This window comes from Harpegnathos saltator, unplaced genomic scaffold (assembly GCF_003227715.2).
Source record: "Harpegnathos saltator strain DR-91 unplaced genomic scaffold, Hsal_v8.6 scaffold668, whole genome shotgun sequence".
NCBI classification, from domain to species: Eukaryota; Metazoa; Arthropoda; class Insecta; order Hymenoptera; family Formicidae; genus Harpegnathos; species Harpegnathos saltator.
In genome coordinates, this window is record NW_020230502.1 from 48,747 (window position 1) to 74,132 (window position 25,386).

The following is a 25,386-nucleotide window of genomic DNA, read 5'->3' on the forward strand; positions in this document are numbered from 1 at the left end:
TGTACAGTCTGTAAAGTAAGAGCGTGTACGGCATAAATGGCAGTTGGTTTCAAATATCGTCCTAGTTTTTTTGTAAGCCGATAGATGAAATCTTTGTCGCGAATGCTTTGTCACAAAAGATTCAGTTGGCGTCGAACTCTAACCTGAGAAACACGTTAATCGCCATGAGTCCCGCATACGCATCGCGCTACGAGGCTGTATTCCTTTGTTCCCACCTCAAAGGACCAAAAATGTCATATGCAGTGGCTGCTAAATACATGGGAAAGTCAAAATCGTTCGTCGCTAAGTGGGTTCAGCAATATAAGAAGATAAAAAATGTCGATGACTTGCTAGAACGTGGCTCGATAGGCAAAGTGACGCCGAATATGGAAAAAAAATTGTGAATTTGTTTAAGCGGAACCCGACCTTAATGCTTAAAATTTATGAGAAGTGTTTGTTGCCGACTGCTGAACAATGCTTCATAAAAAAAAAAACAAGGACTGGATCTTACAGGAAGACAACGACCCAAAACACCGGAGCAAGTTCTGCACCGAGTGGAAAGAGCAGTCTGATATCGTCACACTTGATTGGCCATCGCAGTCGCTAGATGCAAATCCCATTGAAAATGTGTGGGCATATCTCAAACACAAGCTTCGAGGAAAAAGAGTGTGCACTTTGAAGCAGTTGACATGACAAATTCGTCTCATTTGAAGGTCTTTACCGAACGAATACGCAGTCAACTTAGTAGAAAGTATGTCTCGGAGATGCCAGGCAATTATCAATGTCGATGTTGACTGGACTCATTATTAATGGTATATTTTTCTTCTCATGGAGTACAACAAATCTATGTACTTAAAATTCATTAAAAATAATTTTTTCTACACAATAACCCGTGCACGCTCTTACTTTACAGATTGTATGTGTGACTAGAGTCAACAATAACTGGGACGTACTGCTCAAATCTTTACAAGAAGAGCAATTGAGCGAGAAGTCAAAGTAGGGGGCTGCTTTACTGTCACTAATGAAGAATCCAGAAGTGCAAGCATATCTGTTATTTTTGGAATACATTCTTGAGGCTTTTAATAAGTATAACGCGTATTTTCAAGCTGAAGAAACTAGAGTTCATTCGCTTCAGTTGGCCGCAGAAAATCTTTTGAAAAGTTTTCTTCGTAATGTTGTAAAAGCCCCGTTATTGAATTATGTTGGATGCGGTACAATTAATCCATTATATCACGGTAATCGTTCATTTCCTGATAGAGTAATAGTTGGAGAAGCTTGGCAAGACTTTCTTGATCGATTGAATCAAGAAGGTCAGAATGAAATTGTACAATCTATTTACACTAATTGTTTGGCATTTTATAACATCGCTGAGTACTTAAACAAGGAGGATTCTAACCCACTTTTTAAAATGAATTTTCAAAAACCGGACCTTTTTTAATGAAATCTTTTTGAACCTGCCCTTTTTAATGAAATCTTTTTGAATCTGATCTTTTTAATGAAATCTTTTTGAACCTGACTTTTTTAATGAAATCTTTTTAAACCTGACCTTTTTAATGAAATCTTTTCGAACCTGACTTTTTAATGAAATATTATAATTAATGCCCCCGCTATTTATTTATATCCCCTATTGATACCCCCTCTTTGTTAATACCCTCCTTCCTTCCCAGAATTGTTTGATTCTATGGACAAAATGGCGGGCGGCCGTGACGTCACGCACATGTCCGGAGAAAAACGGGCCTGGTGTTGCTAGACTCGAACCTAGGCCCCGCGGTTGCCAACGAACGCTCGAACCTCGTAGACCACTGCTTCCTATTGCTAGTAGACGTCACGTTTACGGGTAAGAGATGGCGGCTGTGACATCACGCACATGTCTGGAGAAAAACATGCCGGGATGTAGGTAGGCTCAAACCTGGGCCCCGCGGTTGCTATCCGAATGCTCAAACCTTCTAGACCACGGTCGCCTATTGCTAGTAAACATTACGTTTACGAGTAAGATGGTGGCTGTGACGTCACGCACATGTTCAGAGAAAAACAGGCCGGGTGTTGCTAGACTCGAAACCTGGGTCCTGCGGCTACTATCGAACGCTCCAACCTCCTAGACCACCGTCGCCTATTGCTAGTAGACGTCACGTTTACGGGTAAGATGGCGACCGTGACGTCACACATACGTCAAAAGAAAAACATGGCGGCGGTATAGATAAGGTCGAACCTGGGCCCCGCGATTACTATCGAACCTGGACCCCGCGATTACTATCGAACGTCTATCGGACGTCTCTCGAACATCTATCGGACGTCTCTCGAACGTCTATCGGACGTCTCTCGAACGTCTCTCGAACGTCTATCGGACGTCTATCGAACGTCTATCGAATGTCTAATAATCACCATACCGCAAATAAAGAACTGTATTTTTACCAAACAATTATCATATAAAATCCTAAGAGGTGAAAAGGGATAAGCGTGTTGGAAGAAACATCTGTACATTTGAAATAATGTTTTATTAAGCGTCGTACAATTCTCTCCAAGACCACCAATTGAAAATGTTTAGTACGTTCTGTAAGGCACAATTTTTCATATGATTATTACATCGAAAAGTATTATTCAATTTTTGCAGAGAAGGCATGTCATCGTAATCGGTGTCCACGGTCCTAATGATCACGTTGCTTCTCACATTGTCATCCAGAAGGTATAACAACCATTCCCGCTTCTCATGCCCCTTTACATACACAAGTTGAGATGTGACATCTTCAAGCTCGCCATACATATCACCCACCACAGCTGTAGTAATAAAATGTTCAGCTCTGCAGTATTTGACGGTTCCATCTTCCCATCGTAATCCATGATGATTAGTCGTTAACCAATAGGCTTTCGATTTGTCTGATTTTGTGAGCAGATGCCATGGCATCGGACTCGTGAAGATGTAGTGTGAAAGAATAGTTCTATTCTTCAGTATCGCCGCTTCTTTTACAATAAAACTCTTTCCAATCATGTACCCTTGTAGATCCACAAAAGTCGGCACATCCATGGTGAAATATTCTTCGACACGTCCGGGAGAGAAATGTTTATAGCACTTCTGGCGGTATTAGTTCTATCTCTCGAGTTATTCTCCCTCTTAAATCATCTAAATCTTGAGGCTTGGTGACATAAACTCTCCCCCGTGAACGCCATCTTGCCGTAGTGTGGGAGCTTGCGTGTCCCAATGACGTACAGAGCTGTACCGGCGGGGGTTTCGGCCCCTGGCAGGTTCTACCATGCCGAGGTGGTCTATATGGAGGGACCAGACTAAGAGCGTCCATACTCTTGGAGGGGCAGCTGCCTCCAGGTTTTACCCAGGAACTGGAGGGTTGCACTCCTACGGCCCAAAGGTTCCTACAGTGTGGGCAGAGCGGGCTCGTTAGCCTTGTGTAAGCAGCCGGTCTAGGCTAAGAAAAACCCCGAATTCAAACCCGAGTGGGTCGGGCTCGTAACAATCCGACACTCGGATGGATTATACTATGACTACAATGGCAAAGGACGTCCTGGGTCTCGGAACCAGGAACCGGCATGCTGGTGGGAATGTCGTCCCAGTTTCCCCCACGTCGTCAACCAGCGATGGGCTAACCTTGGGGTGTACCGCGGGCCCCAAGGTAGAATTTGCTACTGCGGAGCGTCCTGGCGGGGACATGGTCCCGATCCCTGTCACGTCGGCAACCGACTACAGGCCGTTAGAGGGGGGAAACCCCTCCTACAGAAGTAGGAGTAGTGGAGGAGTGTCCTCCTCTCATTCTCCTACCTCCGACAGAGGAGACCATAATCGGTCTCTGACCTCGGCCGCTTGCGACCAGGAAGGCCGCTCTCAGGGAGTTGGCAGGGCGAACCTTCGTGATCTGAAGAAAAGGCGGCCGTCCAACGCGGGAACAACCCTGGCTACCATCAGTCAGAAGGGCGGCCTCCACCGAGAGGCTCGCCACGTGAGCCCCCGCGCAAGAGATGAGGGGCGGCCACGCGACGTGGGAAGTAGTCCCCCGTCTTTGGATGGGAAGCACCCCCTCAACCGTGAGGGTGGTGTGGTGAGTTCTTCGGGGGAAGCAAAGCGGCCACCCAACATGGGAGGAACAGCGGCCCGGGGATCGGTCGCCAGAACTCTTGCTACGACGCTGGGCGTGAATCGACCTGACTCCCTTTGCAGTAAGATGGGGGCCCCGCGAGCGATGGGGGGTCACGCGGATGTGAGGGCGGGAGGAAGGACCACTGGGAAACCAGTGGTCATTTCGGATGTAATCCTGTCCCAGAGATCTAGAGTGAGACCTAGAGACCCCAAGACAGGAGAATTCTGCCCAGTAGGTGCAACGGCTGCAGAGAGCAAGGCGAACAGCCTGGCGACCACCAACCAGATGACCGTCGGGGACGTGACCGCAGCCAGCACAACAGGCGTAGAGAAGCAGGTAGAGGAGCTCGCGCGGGGGATTGTTCAGGAGAAGGATACCAGGGGGAGAAAGGCCACCACGGGTGTCGGAGTTGGTCTCCGGCATAAGAGGGAGATGGGGTTCATCAGGAAGAAGGTGGTGGCCCGTAGGGATCTGCAGAAGGAGGTGGAGGACCTCCTCAGCGGGGGGATGTGCCGCACTCTGAAGGACACGCGCCCCGCTGAGGAGGTCTTCAAAGACCCTGCCACGAGGGCATTACTAAAGGAGGCCGGGTCGGCAGAACTGGCCTCGGAGGTGGGCCGTGCTCTTGGCGCGGTTCGGCTTTTGTCTCATAGGTCCAGAACCCTGAAGAGGACTTATCAGGCACTGCTGAACCGTGCTGTGGTCACCTTCGAGGCCGTCCTGTCGACCCTTATCGCGAGGGTTGCGGCATACGATGGGGAAGAGGACGCTGCCGCAGAAGCGTGGAAGGAAATGTCGGCACTGAGAGAGGAGCTAAGGGGGGTGAGGGTGCGGAACCGTGAACTCGAGGAGGAGCTCGGTGCGGCCAGGTTGACTGCCAACGGTACTACTCCTGCTCCCGCTCCCCCAATAACAGCCGGGAGAAGAAAATATGCCGATGTGGTATCCGGCAGCGACCCCTCGGAGACGGATCGGGAGAGAGGAGGACTGTCGTACCGGAAGAAGGTGAAGCGGCTGAAGAAGAGGAAGGTGGTGAAGTCCTCCGTCCTGGAGCAGGTCAGCTCCACAGAGGACATGGAGGTGGAGGAGGGTAGATCCATAGTATATAATGATAACTTGGACCTTTCAGGAGAGAGGAGGCCACGGCCCCGATACCAAAGGTGTATAGATCGGAGGTGCAGGGGCGGAGAGTGGAACTCGGCGACTCCCTGCGGATCAGCAGACTGAATGCTGCGAGCAGGGAGTTGTACGACAAACTATCAAAAAGGATAGGAGAGTGCATCGACGAGAGGGAAGGCCTGGTTCCAGAAAGCAGGGCGTACGAGTTCCTGTCGGAGGAGCTTGTCCGGCTCACGTTAATGAGGGGGGACTTGACGAAGGGCAAGTGTGGGGAATTGGTCCTGGGACATGCGGTGCGGCATGGGGATCTCGACCCTGCCCCCCTCCCGGCGGGGAAGGCAATAGCCGACCCGGTTGAGAGTGGGGGGAAGGGGTCTGTAGGGCCGACACCCGGAATCCCGAGGACCAAGACGCAGAAGAAGAAGGAGCAGAGGAGAAGACAAAAGGAGAGGAGGAGGCAGGTGGCCGCCATCCGTGGGGAGGAGGGGATCGCTCCGGGCCCCGTGAAACGGGGACCGGGGATCTCGCCCCCCCTCCAGAAAAAGATATCGTATGCGCAGGTGGCCAAAGGAGAGGAAAGAAAGGAGGGATTTGGAAGGGCATCCCCACCACCACCAACAGGGCTTAGCCCAAGGAGTCACAAGGAGAAAAAGGGTGGACCACGGTGTTCAGCCGAAGGGAGAGGGAGAGGAGGAAGAGAGAGGAGAAGAGGGGTAATCTCTCTCCCAGCGACCCTCCTCCTCGGCCCACCTCGGGGTCGAAGAAGGGGAGTAAGACCAGGCTGAGGCCGCCAAGGTCGGCCGCCGTCACCCTCACGTGTCCCGACGGCGAATACAGCCGGTTCATGGCTGAGGCCAGGCGCCGAATCAGGTTGGCGGACCTGAGGATCCCGGGATCCCTAAGAGTCCGCCGGGCCCTTACGGGGGCCTTGCTTGTAGAGGTGCCTGGCCTCAACGCCGGGGCTCCAGCCGACCGGCTTGCGGAGGAGCTCCGCAAGCTGGCGACTGAAGAGGGCCCCGAGTATCGGGTCCAGAGACCGGTGAGGATCGCGACACTGCGGCTCACCGGCCTGGACCTGACGCTCAGGGTCCAGAAGGTGACGGAGGCGGTAGCCCTCGCTGGGGGATGCCTGCCCACGGAGGTGTCCGTGGGCGGGATCCGTGTACCTCAGCGAGGGATGGCGACGGCCCTGGTGCGGTGTCCGCAGGCGGCGGCCTCTAAGGTCGCCACTGCGGAGCGGGTCCAGGTGGGCTGGACCCTCGCCAGGATGGTGGTGCTGCCCGTCCGCGCGGCCCTATGCTTCAGGTGTCTGGAGCGGGGCCATGTGCGCGGGCGGTGCGGAAACACCGCCGACCGCAGCGATACTTGTTATCGCTGCGGTAACCCCGGTCACCGCGCCAGGGACTGCAGGGCGGCCTCAGAAAAATGTGTGGTGTGTGCCGAGAGGAGAGGCCCGTCCGACCACGGGGTCGGCGAGCCAGCATGCAAACCCCCGAGGAATCGGGAGGAGAGCGAAGAGGAGGACCGCCGGGGAGGATAGAGCAGGGGAAGGGGTAGGAGTCCCCACCCCGGCCACTCGAGAGGATCCCCAGGGGAGAAGAAGGGGGACCAAGCCGGCCCACCCCTCATCGAAGGACCCGGTGCAGGAACTGAGGGAGGAGAGGAGGAGGCATGCCCCTACCTCCTCCCACTCATCGAGGAATTCGGCGCAGGACCAAGGGGAGGGGAGACAGGCCCTCACACCCTCTCCCATGGAGCTAGAGCCATGGACGGAGGTAGTCCACGCCGTGATCCATAGGGATTCGGAGCCGGAGGAGCCCCTCCAGCAGAGGACCACGAGGAAACGGGGGGCCATCAAGGATGACACCGCGGAACCAGCGGACCTGGAGGAGGAGGAACAGGCTGGACCTTTGGAGGCCGAGAAGGTGAGGAGGGTGATGCTGGAAGGCTCACCCCCAACGATTCTAGTAAAGGGGGAGTTGGAGGATGCGCCCTCTTTAGCTCCCCATGTTATGGACCCTTCCTTATACTCTCCAGAGGAAGGGGACATACAGGTAGGGACTCCCTGCACCTCCGCGGAGGGGTCCGTCTTGGAGGTACCTGTGGATAAAGCCGTCATGGCCAAAACCCCCACGGATGGAGCCGGGGTGACAACTCTATCGTCTGGAGCTCCTCCTGTGAGGGCAGAGGTGGGTAGCCCGGAGGAGGGGCCGAAAGCTTAGCCTTCACGCCCCTTCTCCGGGTCCTGCAGGCCAACCTCAACCACAGCCGACGCGCCCAGGATCTCTTCGCCCACGGGTTGAGAGAACTGGAGGCTGGGCTGGGGTTGGTCACCGAGCCGTTCTGGATCCCGTTATCCAGTCCCGACTGGTTCGGGAGCCCGGACGGCAAAGTGGTCATGGTGGCACACCCCGCTACGGGTCCCCCCCCTGCAAATGCAGGAAGAAGGGGAACTCGTACGTGGCGGTTGACTGGGGGCCCGTCACGATTGTGTGGATGTATTTGCACCCTCGCAAAAACGAGGTCGGTCTTGGCAAATTGCTCCACGTAATGGAGATCCTTGACAAGGTCGGGGAGGTGCGCCACCCCCGACCCGTCGTGGTTGCCGGGGACTTCAACGCCCACTCCACAGTGTGGGGTTGCGGCCCCCGGCAGGGGGATCTCCAGAGGGGCAACGCCGTGATCGGCTGGGCGGTGGGGCTCGGCCTCCTGTTGATGAACAGGGGGTCGACCAGCACCTGTGTGTGGCCGAACGGGGAGTCGGTCATTGATCTGACCTGAGGCTCCCCTTCGGCCGCCCGGATCTTCCGGGAGTGGGCGGTGGTGACCGAGGGCGACAATCTGTCAGATCACAGATACATTGTCTGGGCCCTCGGTCCCCAAGCCCCTCCGCAGGTGCTAGACTGCTGCCCAAGGGGGGGACCGGGCTCCCCTTCCCCCTAGATGGGCCCTCAGTCAGCTGGACTCGGACATGTTCCGGGCGGCTATCCTCGCGGCCGCCTGGCATCTTGATGAGATGCCAGGAAGTGGGACGCCAGCTCCCAGGAAGGGGCTACGCAACTGGTGGGTATCGTGACGTCGCGATGCCCCGGTTCCACCCCCATCGGCGCCGAGCCGCCTATTGGTGGACGGCGGCCAGCGCTGATTTGCGAGAGGCCGCTACCCAGGCTAGGCGGATGTACACCCGGGCCCGGCGGAAGTACAGGGAGGCCACGAGGAAGAAGGAGGGCTATCGCCAAGCGCGAGATGCCCTCAAGGCCGCTATAGCAGAGGCGAAGGCGGGAGCCTGGGAGCAATTGGTGAGCTCCCTGGACGCAGACCAGTAGGGGCGCCCCTACAAGCGGACGGTCGGGAAGATCCGTCCGTGGGCGCCTCCGCCAACGGAGTCCTTGGACCCCCAGGACCTGAAGGGCTCCTTAACACCCTCTTCCCGAGGGTGGAGGGAGCCCCTCCGCGGATCCATGCCCTAGAAGATGGGGAGTGGACCGAGGACCTGGGGGTCAACCCGGAGGAGCTCGCTAGCGCCAGGAAGAGGCTGGGGGGCAGGGGCAAAGCCCTTGGCCCCGACGGCATTCCTGGCTGCGCCTGGGCTCTCGCCCTCGGCGATCGGAGCATGTCCGAAGTCACAAGGGGTGTTATGAACGGGTGCCTCAGGGACGGGGTCTTCCCCCCAGAGTGGAGGAGGGCCAAATTGGTCCTCCTCCCGAAGGTGAGCAAGACACCCGATGGACTGCCGGCCTATAGGCCGATTTGCCTGCTGGACGAGGCGGGCAAGATGCTCGAGCATATCGTTGCTGACCGCTTTGTCCAGCATCTGTCCTCAAGTGGGCCGGACCTCCACGACAGGTAATACGGGTTCAGGCCCGGACGATCGATGCTGGACGCGATCCAGCACGTCCGGGTCCGTCGTGGAGGAGAAAGGCGGGGTGTTGTTGGCGGTATCGTTGGATATCACCAATGCCTTCAACACCTTGCCGTGGCCGGAGATTGGACGGGCGCTCGAGCACCATCGAGTGCCTGCCTATCTCCGGCGCATCCTCGCGGCCTATTTTGAGGGCAGGGACCTCGCCTATCCGGTTCAAGGCGGGGTCCAGGGCCGGCGGTTGATGTCCCGCAGGGGTTCGTTTTGGGCTCCCTGCTATGGGACATCGCGTTCGACAGGGTGTTGCGCTCGCCCCTCCCCCCCGAATGCCACGTCATCTGCTACGCGGATGATACTCTGGTGGTAGCCGGGGGGGGGTAGCTAGGGGGAGGCCCGCCTCAACGCGGAGGTGGTCCTGGCGACGGTGGTGGGCACTATTAGTGACCTAGGTCTCAAGGTTGTGCCCCACAAGACGGAGGCCGTCTACTTCCACGACGGCAGCCGCGGGGCGCCACCGGAGACCCGGGTTATGGTGGACGGAGTCCGCGTCCACGTCGGGCCCACGATAAAGTATCTGGGCCTGACGTTGGACGGCCGGTGGGACTTCAGGGCCCACTTTAGGGACCTGGCCCCTCGGGTCAGGAAGGCAGGCCTGGCACTCGTCAGGCTGATGCAGACCCAGGAGGGACCGGGTTGGCATGCTCGCCGCCTGTACGTCGGAGTGGTACTGTCGATCGCCCTCTATGGGGCGCCAATATGGGCGCCCCAGCTGTTGGCCACCGCCCAAGGCAAAAATCTCATGCGCCAGGCGCTGAGGGCAGTGGCCGTGAGGGCGATCCGATGGTTCCGCTCCGTGGCGTACATGGCGGCGACGACCCTGGTCGGCTCCTCCCCCGGTGGAGCTTCTTGCGTAAGAAAGGTGCATCTTGTACTGGAGAACCAAGAAGTTCTGCGAAAGGGGGGAGGCAACGACCGGGCAGCTGAGGGCCCTGCGGTCTTAGGTGGTTGCCCGGGCTCTGCAGCGGTGGGAGGACGCGATGTTCGCCCCGCGGGAGTTCGGGCGATTAATGACGACGGCCGTCCGCCCCTGCCTGGCGGAGTTCGCAGGCAGGAGGGGGCGCGGACTCACGTTTCATCTGGTGCAGGTGATGACCGGACATGGATGCTTCGGTCATTACCTGCACCGGACTAGGAAAGAGCCCACCACCAGGTGCCATCACTGCCCGGAACTGGACGATACCGTGCACCACATCCTGGCCGAATGCCCTGCATGGGACAGGGAGCGCGATGTCCTAGCCCGGGCAGTGAGGAGTAGGGAGTCTGAACTCTCGCTCCCGCGCATGGCAAGGGCCATGTGCGGGAGCGAGGAGGTTTGGGGAGAGGCGGCCTCCTTCTGCTGCAGCGTGCTGTCGCGGAAAGAGGCCGCCGAGTGGGAGCGTAGCCCCGGAGACCGCCGCAGACAGTAGCGGGGAGGGCGGCGCTTCCCGGGGTTAAGCAGCGGGCCCGAAGGGGCGCCGGCCGAGGAGAAAGACAGGCCTCCGGTCCGTCGGAGGCCGCCTCCTCGGCCACCTCGGACTCGACTTTGGACGCGGAGGGATAGGGAGATGAAGGGTGTGTCGACCCACCCGCTCCCCTCTAGGCGTCAGATAGGATAGGCAGAGGGGGGAGTAGAAGCTCGGGTTTGGGACTGGGCTCCACTCCCCCCCCCTATGGAAGGGAGTAATGGGGGACGCGGAGGGAGGGTGGATGCCCCCTCCCTCCAAGTAATCACCAGAAGGCCAACTCGGCTGGGAAACCAGTCGGGGGACCGCGTCCTGGACTCTCTCAGCGGGATAGGACGTAGTATTCGAGGCTGTGGGGCTCCCGGAGAGCCCTGGGGCCAGGGTGTCGGGGAGGGAATACGGGAGTAGTCCCCTGACTCCCTCACCACGGTCCGGTTGGTAGACATCCCCTAGGGGTTTTAGTCAGTAGGAGTCTGACATAACCCCTGATCCTCCAAAAGGGTCGGGGGTATCCATGATGGATTTCCCCTGCGTTACCAAAAAAGAAATGGTGACATAAACTTTACTTCTCAAGTAACCCCACAAAAAAAAGTCAAGTGGGGTCAAGTCCGGAGACCGAGGTGGCCACTCGCCCTATCCACCTGTCCTGAAAGACCTCATTCAAATATTGACGGACAATGACACCATAATGAGGTGGAGCTTCATCCTGTTGGAAATAAATTTCATCCATATTTCCACCAGCTATGTCTCGAACAGCTGGAACAATTTGTTCGCGAAGTATGACTGTGTATACTTCTGCTGTCAAATTGCTTTCAATGAACAAAGGGCCAACTGGTCTACCATTAAGAACAGCCTATACGTTAACTTTTTGTGGATATTAGGTATGATTGTCTCTTTTCCAGTGAGGATTAACGTCACTCCAGTAACTACAATTGTGTCTATTTATATTTTCAGTCAGTTCAAGTGTTGTCTCATCAGAGAAAACAATATTATTAAGTAATAGAGGATCGTCGACAATCATCTCCATCATAAGATCACAAAATTCGATGCGTCTATCAAAATCGTCTTCGAACAACTTTTGAACCAAATGGAGTTTGTATGGATGCCATTTATTCAATTTCAGAATTTTACTGACAGATGAATGACCGATTTCGTGTTCTTGTGCAATGCGATTGATGGAAATGTGGGGACTTTCAACGAAAGACTGTAAAACATCTAATGCCTTATCATTATTTCTTGCTGTTTTACGTCTACCAGATCTTGGGCGGCTTTAACGCTACCAATTTCCTCGAAACGTTGAATAGTACGAATTACAGTACTTTTGGAGATCCTATTATTTTCATTCCGAAAATTTTCATTAAATAATCGCGTTATTGTTTGACCTCTTTGTTGATCTCCCCATCCTCGCATCATTAACAGTGTTATTCGATCTCTTTCAGAAAGCCCCGCCATTCTTAATTAGAGTAAAGAAGAATTAATCAGGTAAGTGATAGGAAATTAATCTAAATAATTAAGTAGAGAGAAATACTAATTATTAAGTGTTGGTCCAACTATCGATTTGTTTATTTCAACCAGCACTAGCAAAAAGCTCGTTGAACAACTGAAAATCTAATAGATCAATTAATAATATTTACGAAAAATTTCTGGGCTATTGGAAACAAAATGAAGATGTTTGGGACAATCAATTGAAGCGCAATGGCTTTCTTTTGTTACAGAAACAATTTTTGGGACTGTTCGTTTTCGTCCACGAGGTGACTGCTGCTCGCTAAGAAGAAGACAGCACAAAGATTCAAATCAGTGATCCGCATTGTTTGCTCAAGAGCTTGTATTGCTATTCGTGCCTGCGAGAGTGAGACAATAAAGATCGGCCCCGCCAACGCTTTCGGACAGATTCCCGCTAACGCCTTCGGACATCACGCATTCGAGCAGCTTCTCGCGATCACCTTCGGGCAGTTTTCAGCCATAGCCTACTAGCATAACCGCTTGAAGCCGTACAACTTTGCTATTGGATTGCATTTTTCCAAAATGCATTCTTACTGAAAATATTAGGGGGAGCCGATACTTTTCGATTAATGTATTTTCTTTAAACCAATTAATTGGTCTCATTATTTCGCGCACAAAAGTATTAAGGTTATGATTACTGAAAATTAAATAATATTTTACAAGATATTTTACATTTTGTGTCAAAAATTTTTAACTTCAAACCTTTATAACTCAAAAAGTACTTAATGAAAAAATGTTTCATTATAGTGTTTTGGAAAGCCCTCGAGATAAGCTATAAGAATGTGCAATAAAATGTTGAGAGTTCCATTAAGAAAAATAAGGTTGACCTTGAAATGACCTTGAAGGACATGATCAGGGTCAAAGTCGAGGTCATCGTCTTACTCCCCGCTTGAAACCATAAAACTTTGCTATTGGACATTTTCTCCAAAATGCATTCTAACTGAAGATATTAGGCGGGTCCGATACTTTTCGATGACTCTGTATATACAATATATACCGTATTCGGCAATTTTCGTTTACTCGGCGCTTCTTTCTCCCTCGTTTTCCTCGTTCGCATGATTCACGATACGCGATAACTCGCGGAGGGAAACGAAACCTCGGTTTTCCATCGTGCGAATACGCGCGGGAAACATGCAAATGCGTCAATTGCACTGCTGATTAAGCGACAATTACCGCGGCGAAGCTTGCTTCTTGCTGGATTAATAGAGACATCTGATACGAATCTGTATCTCGTCCATGAATAATATATGACGGCGATAAAGAAGAAGAGACGCAAGGCATCTGTCATGTTTATGTAAATTATAAACATGACAAAGACCACGTATCTTATCTAGATGATCTCGCGTGGATTTGGAGTCTCGGCGGCGCGGGCGGTCTCTGTGAGGTACGACGGCGTTTTCACGGAAAAAGGGAGAAAAAAGAAACGAAGAAAGGCAGGAAGATAACACCGTCGACGGATGTGTACGCATCGACGCGATCGCAATGACATTTTTGCGAGTGTGCCGCGCAAGGCACGTGGAGTCGATTCCGCAGTCGAAGCGAGCATAGAAAATAGCGCACGTGTAAGTAACGTAAAGTTGCAACGGCGTGTCTATTTCAGTTGTATTCGAATTGTATTCGAATGCTGACCGATAAGGATAAAGATAAGGATAAAGGTAATTACTCGGCTAAATGAGCCCGTTTACGGCGAAATGCAAACTTTCGAAGTCTCGCACTCGCAAAGTGTTTTGCGCACGGTTCGTACTCGCGCGCGCGGACGGCGATCGTCGTCGTCGTCGTCGTCAGGGCAGAAGTGAAGTTGGTGCGACAATCGAACGGAAGCGAGACCGAACGTGCTTCGGAAGCGATCGCGAGACCCGAGCGGCTCGCGCGGAGGTCGGCTGATTAATTGAATCGTGGCCGCTCGAGAGAGACGAGAAATGAGCATGTTGGTTGAGTCGTTCCTCCTAATAACTAATATGCCCCGAGTCAACAAAGGAGGAGGCCTGTTTTCGGCACCCTTCAAAATTGGATCAAAATGGCTGGAGTCACTTCCTTGTACCCTTGGAAGTAATATTTAGTCAATTCCAGCCTAAACGGAAGTATTTAGAGTGTATACTTCAAGTATACATGGTGCAAGTATACAGCGCGCCCGTATCAAGCATTTCTTTGGAAAACTAAGCGTTTCTGAGAAAAATGTTTCAGATAAAAGTTGTATGGTTTCAAGGGGGACATAAGATGGTGTCATTGGTTTGACCTTGGATAGTCATTTGAAGGTCACGTGAATGTCGATTTCAATATTTTATATAGAACCCCCTATTTTTACATATCTTGTAGCTTATCTCGAGAGCTTTCCAAAACAATATCGTAGATCACGTAAAAACACTTATTACAAATATTAGGTTGGTGCGTATGAAATGTCGGATTTTTAAGTGAATATATAAAACTGTATATCTTTTTTCAAAAGCTGTTTATTTAACAAAATATACTCCATTTGCTTCAATACACTTTTCCCAACGAGATTTTAATGCATAGATGCCTATCTTAAAGAAATTCTGATCTTTAGAATCAATAAACTCTGATATGGAATTTTTCAGACTGTTATACTGTCATTTTCATATTGTTTAGCCCGTAAAAACTGTTCTAAATGTTAACAAAAATGAAAATCGGTTGGCGAAAGATCCGGTGAATAAGCTGGGTGCTGCAAAATTTCATATTTTATTTATAATTCATTTAATTTCGCAATTTTGTTTTGTACGATATATGCGGCCGAGCGTTGTCGTGGAGAAGTATTGGGCCATGCCGATTAACAAGTGATGGGCGTATAATTTTCAATTTTTCATGCATTTCATCAATGTACTGGCAGTACTTTTCGGCTGTAATTGTCTCCCCAGTTCGAAGGAATGAGTAATGAATTACTCCAGTCACATTCCACCAAACTGTTATTAAAATTTTCCGTGGATGAAGTGATAGCCTTGAAGTATGAGCACAAGCCTCATTCCTATCAAGCCACCGAGCACACCTTTTCCTATTGTCGTAAAGAACCCATCTTTCATCACAAGTAATAATCCGATCGAAAAATGGCTCTCGATGAAATCGGGTTAGTAATGATTAGCATACGTTAAACCGATCCAGCTTATTTCGCTCGGTTAGTTCGTGCAGTACCTACTTATCCATTTTTTTCACCTTGCCAATTTCAGAAAGGTGTCGCAATATTGTTGTATGGTCAACTTTCATTCTGGTAGCAAGTACCCTTGTAGATACTGTTGGATTCGTTTCCACCAATGTTTTCAGAGCATCACTTTTCACAGACGTTTTGGGTCTTCCACGCGGTTCATTTTGTAGGGAAAAATCACCAGACCGAAATTTTTCAAACCAATACTGCACTTTTCGATCGTTAACAATATTCTCCCCAAACGCCTGGTTTATATTGCGTGTAGCTTTTGCAGCATTATTACCAAGTTTATATTCATATGAAAAAAATTACACGAATATCGATTGAATTCATATCCTTACGAAATTCAAAGCAAATAACATAATGTAACACTTTTGTCAAAATCTTCTTTGTTGAAATGTGACTCTGGTAATGGACAGTACGACTATAAATGAGGTTATGCCAAAAACAAAAGCATAACGAAAACAGGGAGACAAACGTTCACATGTAAAGAAAATCCGACATTTCATATGCACCATTTTTTCATATGCACCAACCTAATACTTCTGAAAGAAAAGACTGACGTATTTTCTGCCGCAAGGATAAGTACGAAGTTTTGAAAATAACTGTTTTAAGAACTGTATGCACCTTTTTGAGCAACTACGATCCCTTAAGCTTTTAATTCAATAGACCAAGATCTTCTTATGTCCATGGTCTTATATCGGACCCGATCTCATATCTTAATGTCAGAGATACACAAAATGCGTGTATGCGCGTACCCAGAGACCTGGTTACGATAAAAATAAAACTAGTTCTTGTCAGAGCTGCTTCTCGAGATTTTTTTATTACGCAAAAAGATATCTTGTTATTCTTGAGTTTTTCTTCTTTATTTTTTCTCCTTCTTTAGTTTTTAATCTTGCATAATTATTCAGATTTGTTCTACAGTGAATTGCAATTTATGATTAGGCGTTTCCAATATGGCAGAAAATATTAATGTTCCTGCAAACGAAACAATAACTATTCTTTTTAATAGACCATCTATGCCACATAAATGCATTATTTGCAAAGTCGCCGCTTGTTGTTGTACCTTCCATGGCTAAACTTCGGGGTTTTGTTAAGCGTGGATTGATAATTGATAAAAAGTGACAGGCAAGGGGACTCACGTAAATCCAACACCCCAATCTACATGGCTTCTTAAAGGAAGATTATGTTTACGATTTTACTGTTCATATGTGGAGAATCAACAAGAATAAATAATATGATTTCAATCTCGGATCTCCTTAAGTAACGTTTCTACAAATCTATCTGTAAGAAGCCTCATAACTCGCAAAGTACTTAATGAAAAATGACTTAGTTATAAGTGTTTTGGAAAGCTCTCGAGATAAGCTACAAGGTATGTAAAAATAGGAGGTTCTATATAAAATATTGAAATCGACACTCACGTAACCTTTAAATGACTATCCAAGGTCAAACCAATGACACCATCTTATGTTCCCCTTGAAACCATACAACTTTTATCTGAAACATTTTTCTCAGAAACGCTTAGCTTTCCAAAGAAATGCTTGATACGGGCGCGCTGTATACTTGCACCATGTATACTTGAAGTATACACTCTAAATACTTCCGTTTAGGCTGGAATTGACTAAATATTACTTCCAAGGGTACAAGGAAGTGACTCCAGCCATTTTGGTCCAATTTTGAAGGGTGCTGAAAACAGGCCTTAGGGACTCTCTTCTTTTACGCAATCAAGCCACTCGATGCATACGTGGATGCGCTGATGCGCATCGCTAGCGCTCGACGTGCGGCAGTGTATATTTTTAAGCGACTGACTTAATTGGGGTTAATGGAGAAATGCACTACTGCGTTGCAGCGGCGCATTTACATGTGCAACAATAAAGTGGCGCGCGCGATGCTCCGACATGGAGCCCAAGATGAGGCGCAGTGGCGCAGCAACCCCGCTTCCGGGCGGCGCGGAACCGTCGGAAGAATTGAATATTCGGCGGAATCCACGTTGGAAACCGTCGCGCGCTCGTACTTCAGTTCCTACGTCGAATGCTTTTTCCGATCTTTCGATCCTCGAGTCACGTCCATCCCATCGCCGTGTTTCTCTTTTACGACGATGAGCGCAATCGGCCTTCCCGGAATCGGCCGATCGAGTTAATATCCTCGAGGAACCATTCGCGAGCATGCATTCTTCAATCATCCTCGTCAGAGATGACGATTTCACTCGAGCAGACAGAGAGAATATCTTTTCCATCGCTCCGTATACTTTTCGTCATTTCGCACTTCGAGCAACTGGAGCACCGCCGAGCTCGTTCCATTTAAGCGCAAATTTCACCGAGAAAAAATTCGACCCGTATCTCGACGGTCTTCATGGCCGACCCGTTCTCGGAAAACATTGCCTCTCGTCGTCTTAGCCGTTAAATTGCAGGTTGCAGGTTGCAGTAGGGTCCCTTCCCAGGTATATGTTTTTCTACAGTCCTATGTAGAGGCGCGTCTCGACGAGCGATGTTTGGCGCCAGCATCCCTCCTCTGGTGCGGTGCGATGCATGGTGGCCGCGGCTCGGAGAACACTGTTCGAAAGACTCTTTACTTGTCAGTTTCTGGCACGAGCTAAACGCGAGAGTGCGAACAAATGCATTTCCCAGATCATAACTCGCAACGCGTATGTGACGCTACGCCAAAAGCGGGAGAGACAGAGAGATAGAGAGAGAGAGAGAGAGAGAGAGAAAGAGAGAGAGAGAGAGAGAGAGACAGGGGATAGGAAGAAAGAGGAAAAGGAGGAATGAGATTCCTCTCTCAAGCCGGCCGGATATCCGAGTTTGATTTCCGTAAGCGCGAATTCGATATAGATTCTCGTTAATCAACACGCTATTTAACCCTCGAGGCGAAGTCATCGGCGGCCGGTCGTTCCCCGCTCTGTTCTGTTAGGGAATGCGCGGATAAAAACTGCACGTGTGCAGACAGAACGCGATTTCCAGAGGATCATCCTGACACTTGGCGGGAAGAAAAAATGGGAAATGTCCGGCGGAGTGAAGTTTCGGCGGAGTTATAGATAAGTTCAATAGTACGCGGTAACAGTGTGTCGCGTCGTAAATGATAACCGCGAGAAATGGCGAAAATGGAGAGCCATTTTCTCCGGAGTGGAGAGTAGAGTTTTATCGACGCTACGCGCGAGCACGTCCGCGCGGATAAAGGCGAGCTCATAGGTGTGTCGGAAGTCATGTGTCGATCGGCGCTAAAGAGAGAGAAAAAAGAAAGGTCATAGGGGGTTGCTTTATCGAGTATATTCGAGTTGCGACTTTGGCTTTTCTCTGAACGGAGCGAATAATCCGCCGCGCGCATTCAATTGCCAAACGCTCGTCTCTCATCGATACGTTCGTGATGCGATTCATTATTATTCCATGTCGTCAGCGGTCTACATCTATCACCATCCGTGTTGCAGATCTTCCTGTATAGAGTGCGGGAGAAAACGGAAGCGGAAGCGAGCGAGAGACTATGAAGAATACGAGAATCTATAAGTACGGTACGTTTTGCGATGTCGCGATCGTGTACGGCGATTGAGACGAACATTCGTTCGTTGCGAAATTAACGGCGCTTCGCGTCGAGAACTTTCGAGCGCGCGAGTGCAATATGCAAATTCGGCAAGCCGCGACGAATAACGATCTACCCGCGCGTGTTCGTCCGCGCTCGGGCTTGGCGGACAATCGGCGCGAAATCCGTGAAAAAACCTTCACTTCCGTCGGCGCACGTACGTATAACAATGGCCGGTGAATAAATTACAGCGTCAAGTGCGAAAGAGGCGCATGAAAGTCGCAACACTGAACTTTCCGCGGCATCGCGGAGAAGAATGCCGATGTAAATTGGAACACTCGAGCGTGCAGCCAAAGGTTGTTTTCTCGATGTTTCGAGGTTAGCGCGCCCCCGTTTTATCTCCGTGCACTATCTAACATTTCTTCTCCCACGAACTAGTTTCATCGTCATTTACCTTTGGCAAACGCCTGCGTCTCTTCAAGCGTCGCTCTTGTCGTCGAAATGTCATCCGCAGCGCGATCGAGGACTCATCTCGGCGATGAAACACTCGCAAGCGCTGGGAGTCGCCGCCGGCCGCGGATTCTCGACTCTCTTAATTTCACAAAAAACTGGGGTAAAAAGTCGTAGTCGCGACAGGGCAGGGCTTTCCAGGTACATCCGCTAGCCGATGTTCGCGCTTGCGCAATTGCTAATTCACACACGCGTAATTGCCGCGAAGTCGACAACGCGCGCGTGGAAAAGGGAAACGAAAGTAACAAAAGCGAGGAAGTTTGCCGTTGAACGAGCGGAAACTACTAAGGTCGCCGTTTTCCTCGGCGGTGTCATGCGAGAAAGTCGAAATTAAGTCATCGATAGGTGATCGCGTAACGTGATCGTAACGCACAGAAGACGTGATAAAAGAACGCGAAATGCCGCTTCGTTCAGCACTAACCACTCGTTATAATATTCACGGGATAAGTGTTGCTTTGACATTTACGCTCTTCACGACAAGCCGCTAGCTGACTTGGCGCGATTTTCCCGATTCAAGCGAAGCCGAGACGTGTTCTCGCTTTTGCTCCGGTGTCGATGGAGCGGTGTCGATGGAGATCGACATCACGGCAGAGACGCAGAGACATAACAGATCCAAGGGCTCCTAATGAACAGGGTCCAATATGTCTAATTTATTATCCGGCTGATGCGAAAAGGACGTCCCTTTGGGTTGCAGCGAACGTGAACGTCAAACGAGTGTCCAACGTTAAAGACGAACATGTCGACGCTGACGGGAACTTCGACGCTGTACAGACCGCAATCGGCGACATCGGCAGGTGGCAGATCTTCGTCTGCCTGGCGATGTCCCTGGTGAAATTTCCGGTATCCTGGCACCAATTGGCGATCGTCTTCATAGCGCCGCCGCAGGATTATAATTGCACGGTGCCCGCCACAACGGACTCCGAAGACCAGTGCGCGGTCGATATTAACGGCACGCTGGTCAAGTGCACGGAATGGACGTATGACCGAAGTATCTTTTCCGAGACCATCATCTCGCAGGTGAGCGTGAAGGACGATGCTTGCGCATCGCAAGTCGGGAAACTGCTCGGAGACGAGCGCTCGATTTCCGAAGTAAGGGGAAAAAAAGGGGGAAAAATATCCACACGCGTGCTTGCACGCGCTCGCAGAGTTCGCTCGCAGAGTTCGCACTCTCTCTCTCTCTCTCTCTCTCTCTCTCTCTCTCTCTGTGCGCGTCGCGAGCTGTATTTGCATCACACGGTAACGTAATTAACGGACGTTGCCGCGCTTTGTAGCGAAGAAATTGCTGCGGGCGCTATTAGCACATTTCGCTGACAAAACAATTACGAAGAATTATCGTAAGAACGACGGCGAGCATTGTCGTTATTGCGAGGTTTATTTTCGTTGCAGTGGAATTTAGTCTGTGACCGGACACACTACGCGAACATACAGCAGTCGATTTTCATGTTCGGCACGCTGCTCGGTAACATAATCTTCGGCAGTTTGGCGGACAGGCAAGTGCATCGGTCACGTCAGTTAGACGCATATTGAATTAATAATAACCGCTTGCGAGGACGCATGTACAATTAATAACCCTTGAATTAATTAAAAAGCCTTGAATGAATAAACGCACGGTTATTAAGGGGCTGGGAGGGGAAGGATAAGATGGCGGAGGAGGTGGAGGAGGAGGAGAAGATTAAAAAGTACAGGTGATAATTTGCAGGTACGGCAGGAAAATGCCGTTGATGGCTTCCGTGGTTCTTCAACTGCTGTCGGGGATCGGATGCGCCATAGTTCCTTGGTTTCAAGTGCTCTTGCTGATGAAGTTCCTGAGTGCCTTGGCCACTGGAGGCACGATAGTAATTAGTTTCGTTAATTGTAAGTCTACGATATCAATCATCGCTCGAGTTGCCCAAGATGAAAGGCTACGATCAATTATTTCGCAAGATCGTAATGTCCGTAAGAGTGACGCAATTTCCTTCCTCAGCGTACGATGTAGATTTTGCTACGGCGACTTACCAGTACTCGATGCTTCGGCTCATGTCGGTGTACCTGCTTTAATCGCGTATCTTTTCAGGTATGGAAATAGTAGGCACAGAGTGGCGAGCCGCCATCAACGCCTTTTACCAAATTCCCTACTGCCTGGGCTGTATGGTGCTGGCGGGACTCGCGTTCTGGCTTCGACACTGGCGATATCTGCAGGTCGCCATCACCCTTCCGTCTATTGTCTGTTTAAGTTACTTGTGGTTGATGCCCGAGTCGCCTAGGTGGTTGATAACCATAGGAAACCAGAGAGCGGCCTGCAAAATCCTGCAGAAGGCGGCCAATATCAACAAAGTGGAGAACGTCGACATCCCCGAAGTGGTCAGGAAATATTGTTTGCAGCAGGTGAAAGAAAAGCGCGACGATTATTCCCTCCCTGTCCCGTCGAGCTGTTTCATTGAATCGCTGCCAACACACCGGTCGGTTAATCAGTTCAGTCAAGCATGAGCGCGTTACAGTCCATGTTAATTCGCCCCAATTCGCTTGAATTCCAGAATTTCAAGAAATCCGCGCTGGACCACAAGCCCTCGTTTCTGGATCTGTTTCGTACGTCGAACATGCGCGTCAAGTCACTGTCGATCTTCTTCAACTGGATCGTTTGCGGAGTGGTCCTGTTCGGCATGTCGCAATACATCGGTCAGGTCGGCGGCGATATTTTCATCAACTTCGCAGTGTCCGGTGTCATACAGCTCCCCGGCTACTTCGTCGGCTGGTGGGCGATAAACAAATTCGGTCGGCGGGTCACCCTGATTTACAACAACCTCATCGCCGGCGTCTCCTGTCTCCTCTTGATCGCCATGCTAAACGGTGAGAGACCAGCGCGTTGTGTATGTGTGTGTGTGTCGTAAACGATCGCCATGTTAAAATATGCGACTTACAACGGGACCTTTCAAATTGGACGGATTGTCAACCAAGACAACCTGAATTTACCAATCGCACCTTTGCCGCAGGTAGCGCGTGGGTGAGGGTGCTATTGGCGAGTTTCAGTATCGTCGGTACGTCGGTATCGTTTATGACGGTCTACCTTTTCTCCGGAGAACTGTTCCCCACAGTCGTGAGAAACATCGGAGTCGGCGCGAGCAGCATGTTCGCTCGGCTAGGCTCCATCGTGGCGCCCTTCGTGGTGTCCTTGGTGAGTTGCCGTATTAATTGATTATCGTCCACGATCGCAAATTTATAGAGACCAGGGACGAGATGCTGTTCGGACTTCTGCTCACGTACGTTCAGCATGAAATTGAGCCGTCGTCGTCAGTGTCGCATGAACAGGTTGTTTATTATTACAGGTTGCGTGAAAAGTTCGCGGAGTGGCATCTATAAATAAACGGTAAAATTATAAATTGTAGTCGGTTATATAGAATCACTCTTCACATGGACCTAGGTTAGGTTTCATTTCTATCTGTCAATTCTTTCTGTGTTTACAAGCCAATTGAGGTGTCAGTATATTTGTTTGGAATGGAAAATTTGAAACAGCGTGCAGTTGAATTCTTTGTTAAAAAAGGTTTAAAGGCAATAGAAATTCATTCCGAGATAGTAAATGTGTTAGGGGAATCTGCTCCTTCGTAAACAATGGTTTATAATGGGCATTTGAGTTTCAACGTGGTCGTACAAGCACTGAAGATGATCCACGCAATGTACGTCCAAAAAGCGCATCAGCACCAGAATCATTGAGCAAATACATGTAATTGTTTCTGAAGATCCAAGTGTGAATACGCGTGAAATTGCTGATACCATATGCATTTCAGATAAACGGCATATTTTGCCTAAAGAATTACAAATGAAAAGGGTGTTAGGAAAAGTGGTGCCGCATACGTTAACAATTAAAAAAAACTCGCTCGAAAGCAAATTTCACAGCGTCATTTGAGTTGTCTTAAGAAGGATAAAACCAATTTTGTGCGTCGTTTTATAACTATGGATGAGACTTGGATCTGTCACCACGATCCTAAATTGAAGCAAGAGCGTTTACAGTGGACTGAAGCTGGATGATCAGCTCCAAAGCAAACAAAGCATAAAAGATCGGCAGAAAAGTCTCTGGCATCAGTTTTTTGGGATGTTAAAGAGATTTTGTTAATTGACTATCTGGAAAAAGGTAAAACAATTAACTCTGAATATTTTTGTAACCTTTTGGATCAATTGAATGCAAAAATTCGTGAGAAAAGACCTGGTTTGCAGCACAAACAAATCATTTTTCACCAAGACTACGCACCTACTCACATAAGTGTTTTGTCAATGTCTAAATTCAATGAATTGAAGTATAAATTGCTTGATCATCCATCGTATTCGCCAGATTTGGCACCCAGCGACTTCTATCTTTTCCGAAACCTGAAACAATTCCCCCGTGGAAAGCATTTCTTGTCGAATGAAGAAGCTATAGCAGCCATAGAAGCATATTTCGCAGACCTTCCAAAAACACACTTCCGCAATGGAATAAAATTATTGGAGAGCCATTAAGCCAAGTTTATTGAAGTTCATGGAAACTATATTGACGAATAACATCATTTTTAGAATTTGGTATTCTTTATTTCAGTTTCGCTCTGCGAACTTTTTACGCAACCTGTATTAACCGTCTTTCGTGAAAAAAAGAAAAAAGTGACCGTCGAATGTACATATATAGATATCGTCATCGCGGAGACTTGCGCAAACTGCCGATCTCCTTTTCCAGATTATTACTTCGGACGTTGCATTTCAGAGCAGCATTAAAGCGTGGCTGCCGCTGGTCGTATTCGGCCTCTTGCCGCTAATTGGAGCCGCGCTGTGTCTGTTATTACCCGAAACTGCCGGATGCACCCTGCCGGAGACGCTTCAGGACGGAGAGGAGATTGGCAAGTGAGTGAAATGAACCGCGGGCTAGAGTTTTACGGACGCGGGCATTGGGATATACCACGTGATTCATGAGAATCATGTCGCGACCTTTCTTCGTTCGCAGGAAATGCAAGGTGAAGGGGAGAGACGCAGACGCCGAAGCGGAAGCGACGTTCTGAACGTTGAACGCCCGCCGCCACGACCGCTTCTTCACTTTTTATCTCCGAGCAGTCACAAACCATGACCGCGTGGCGCAAGTGTTATCGTTGACGGGCTAACATAAAGACGAGCGACGTTCAATCTCGCAGTGGTTATGGAGCGATTGTATTTATCGTATTAATGGTACGATTCTGTAACTCGTTATTGGAGTTAACGACACTTTCGTTAACTCCAATAACGAGTTAAAGAATCGCACTACAATTCCGTAACACAAGGAGAGCAAGATAGCGCGGCTAATATCACCTCCTCACGTTTGCCACACGTGTTTCCCACAACATCATCATTGAAAGATGACATTTAGAGAAGCAAAAGAAGTTGTAGGTTGTTATACATTATAAGACTGTGTGTATTGGTGTTTTCTGAGATACACACAGATATGTTTGAAAAGTACTAATCGAAACATCGAGGAGTTTTTAGGAAAAATATTTTTCATACTGCCAAGTTACAAAAATACTACTTTGTAAAACTCAACTGGAGGTGTACGAATATAGAACGTCTTTCTGTAAAAGAAAAAAAATACTTTTTTCTTTGCTTTACAAATTCAACACACTCGACGTGATCCCACGAATTGGTTTTCGACACGCGCAATTTTACTTACAAATATTATAATATTGCTTTGTGTGACAACCACGCCAATGATAAGCAGCGATTGAACATTTTACATATGACGTGAAGCATGTCGCGCAGTTGTCGCGAGTTGCTTCACACGTTGCTTTACAGGTAGTAATTGCTACAAGGAGATTTGTCTTTCGCACTTTTCCGAAAAACAAATCTCAGAGATGACATACATATGTAATTCTCAGAAGTGCTGCTTACGCGTTTGTCCTGCTTAGGCGTTTGTCCTGCGATTCGATCTGGCATTGCTAAGCAGCGAGACGACCATCACCGATGTGTGTGTGTGTGTAAGTTCATATGAACGAGCTGTTAATAAATAATTTACGATTGTCACGCTTGTTGCGCAAATCATGTCTATATAATCTTTTGATCCGGGAATTAAATATAGTCTTTGGGCACGAGACAGACAATCGCATAATTATCGATGATGGAGCAATTAACATTACCAACGTACATATAAATACCTAACACTGTAGTTACATAAAGGCTTATCTTTCGCTTTGTACG

At 49.6% G+C, this 25,386-nt stretch overlaps 2 protein-coding genes across 2 annotated transcripts; both read left to right on the forward strand.

The window, feature by feature from the left end:
* Positions 1 to 3,479: 3,479 nt before the first annotated feature.
* On the forward strand, positions 3,480 to 6,723 carry LOC105185783 (uncharacterized). Its single transcript, XM_025305029.1, has 3 exons — positions 3,480 to 5,165; positions 5,246 to 5,444; positions 6,122 to 6,723. The coding sequence occupies exons 1-3, from the start codon at positions 3,480 to 3,482 to the stop codon at positions 6,721 to 6,723; spliced, it is 2,487 nt and encodes an 828-aa protein (XP_025160814.1).
* A 1,431-nt stretch (positions 6,724 to 8,154) lies between these two features.
* Positions 8,155 to 24,445, forward strand: LOC105185775 (organic cation transporter protein). The gene is made up of 13 exons (XM_025305030.1): positions 8,155 to 8,246; positions 8,451 to 8,892; positions 9,518 to 9,955; positions 10,191 to 10,349; positions 14,924 to 15,090; positions 19,902 to 20,244; positions 20,614 to 20,717; positions 20,927 to 21,081; positions 21,281 to 21,591; positions 21,741 to 22,053; positions 22,197 to 22,378; positions 23,933 to 24,069; positions 24,170 to 24,445. Exons 1-13 carry the CDS (start codon positions 8,155 to 8,157, stop codon positions 24,222 to 24,224), a joined length of 2,898 nt encoding a protein of 965 aa, XP_025160815.1. The 3' UTR covers positions 24,225 to 24,445.
* The last annotated feature ends 941 nt before the right edge of the window (positions 24,446 to 25,386 follow it).

Excerpts from the sequence above, each read along its gene's own strand:
- LOC105185775 (XM_025305030.1), top strand. The coding sequence starts at position 8,155 with ATGTTCCGGGCGGCTATCCTCGCGGCCGCCTGGCATCTTGATGAGATG. Across the intron at positions 10,350-14,923 it reads GCGATGTCCTAGCCCGGGCA|TTCGAAGGAATGAGTAATGA; the intron begins GTGAGGAGTAGG and ends TTGTCTCCCCAG. Across the intron at positions 20,718-20,926 it reads TTCGGCAGTTTGGCGGACAG|GTACGGCAGGAAAATGCCGT; the intron begins GCAAGTGCATCG and ends GATAATTTGCAG.
- LOC105185783 (XM_025305029.1), top strand. The coding sequence starts at position 3,480 with ATGGCAAAGGACGTCCTGGGTCTCGGAACCAGGAACCGGCATGCTGGT. Across the intron at positions 5,166-5,245 it reads TGGAGGAGGGTAGATCCATA|GGGCGGAGAGTGGAACTCGG; the intron begins GTATATAATGAT and ends TCGGAGGTGCAG. Across the intron at positions 5,445-6,121 it reads GAGGGGGGACTTGACGAAGG|AGGTGCCTGGCCTCAACGCC; the intron begins GCAAGTGTGGGG and ends CCTTGCTTGTAG.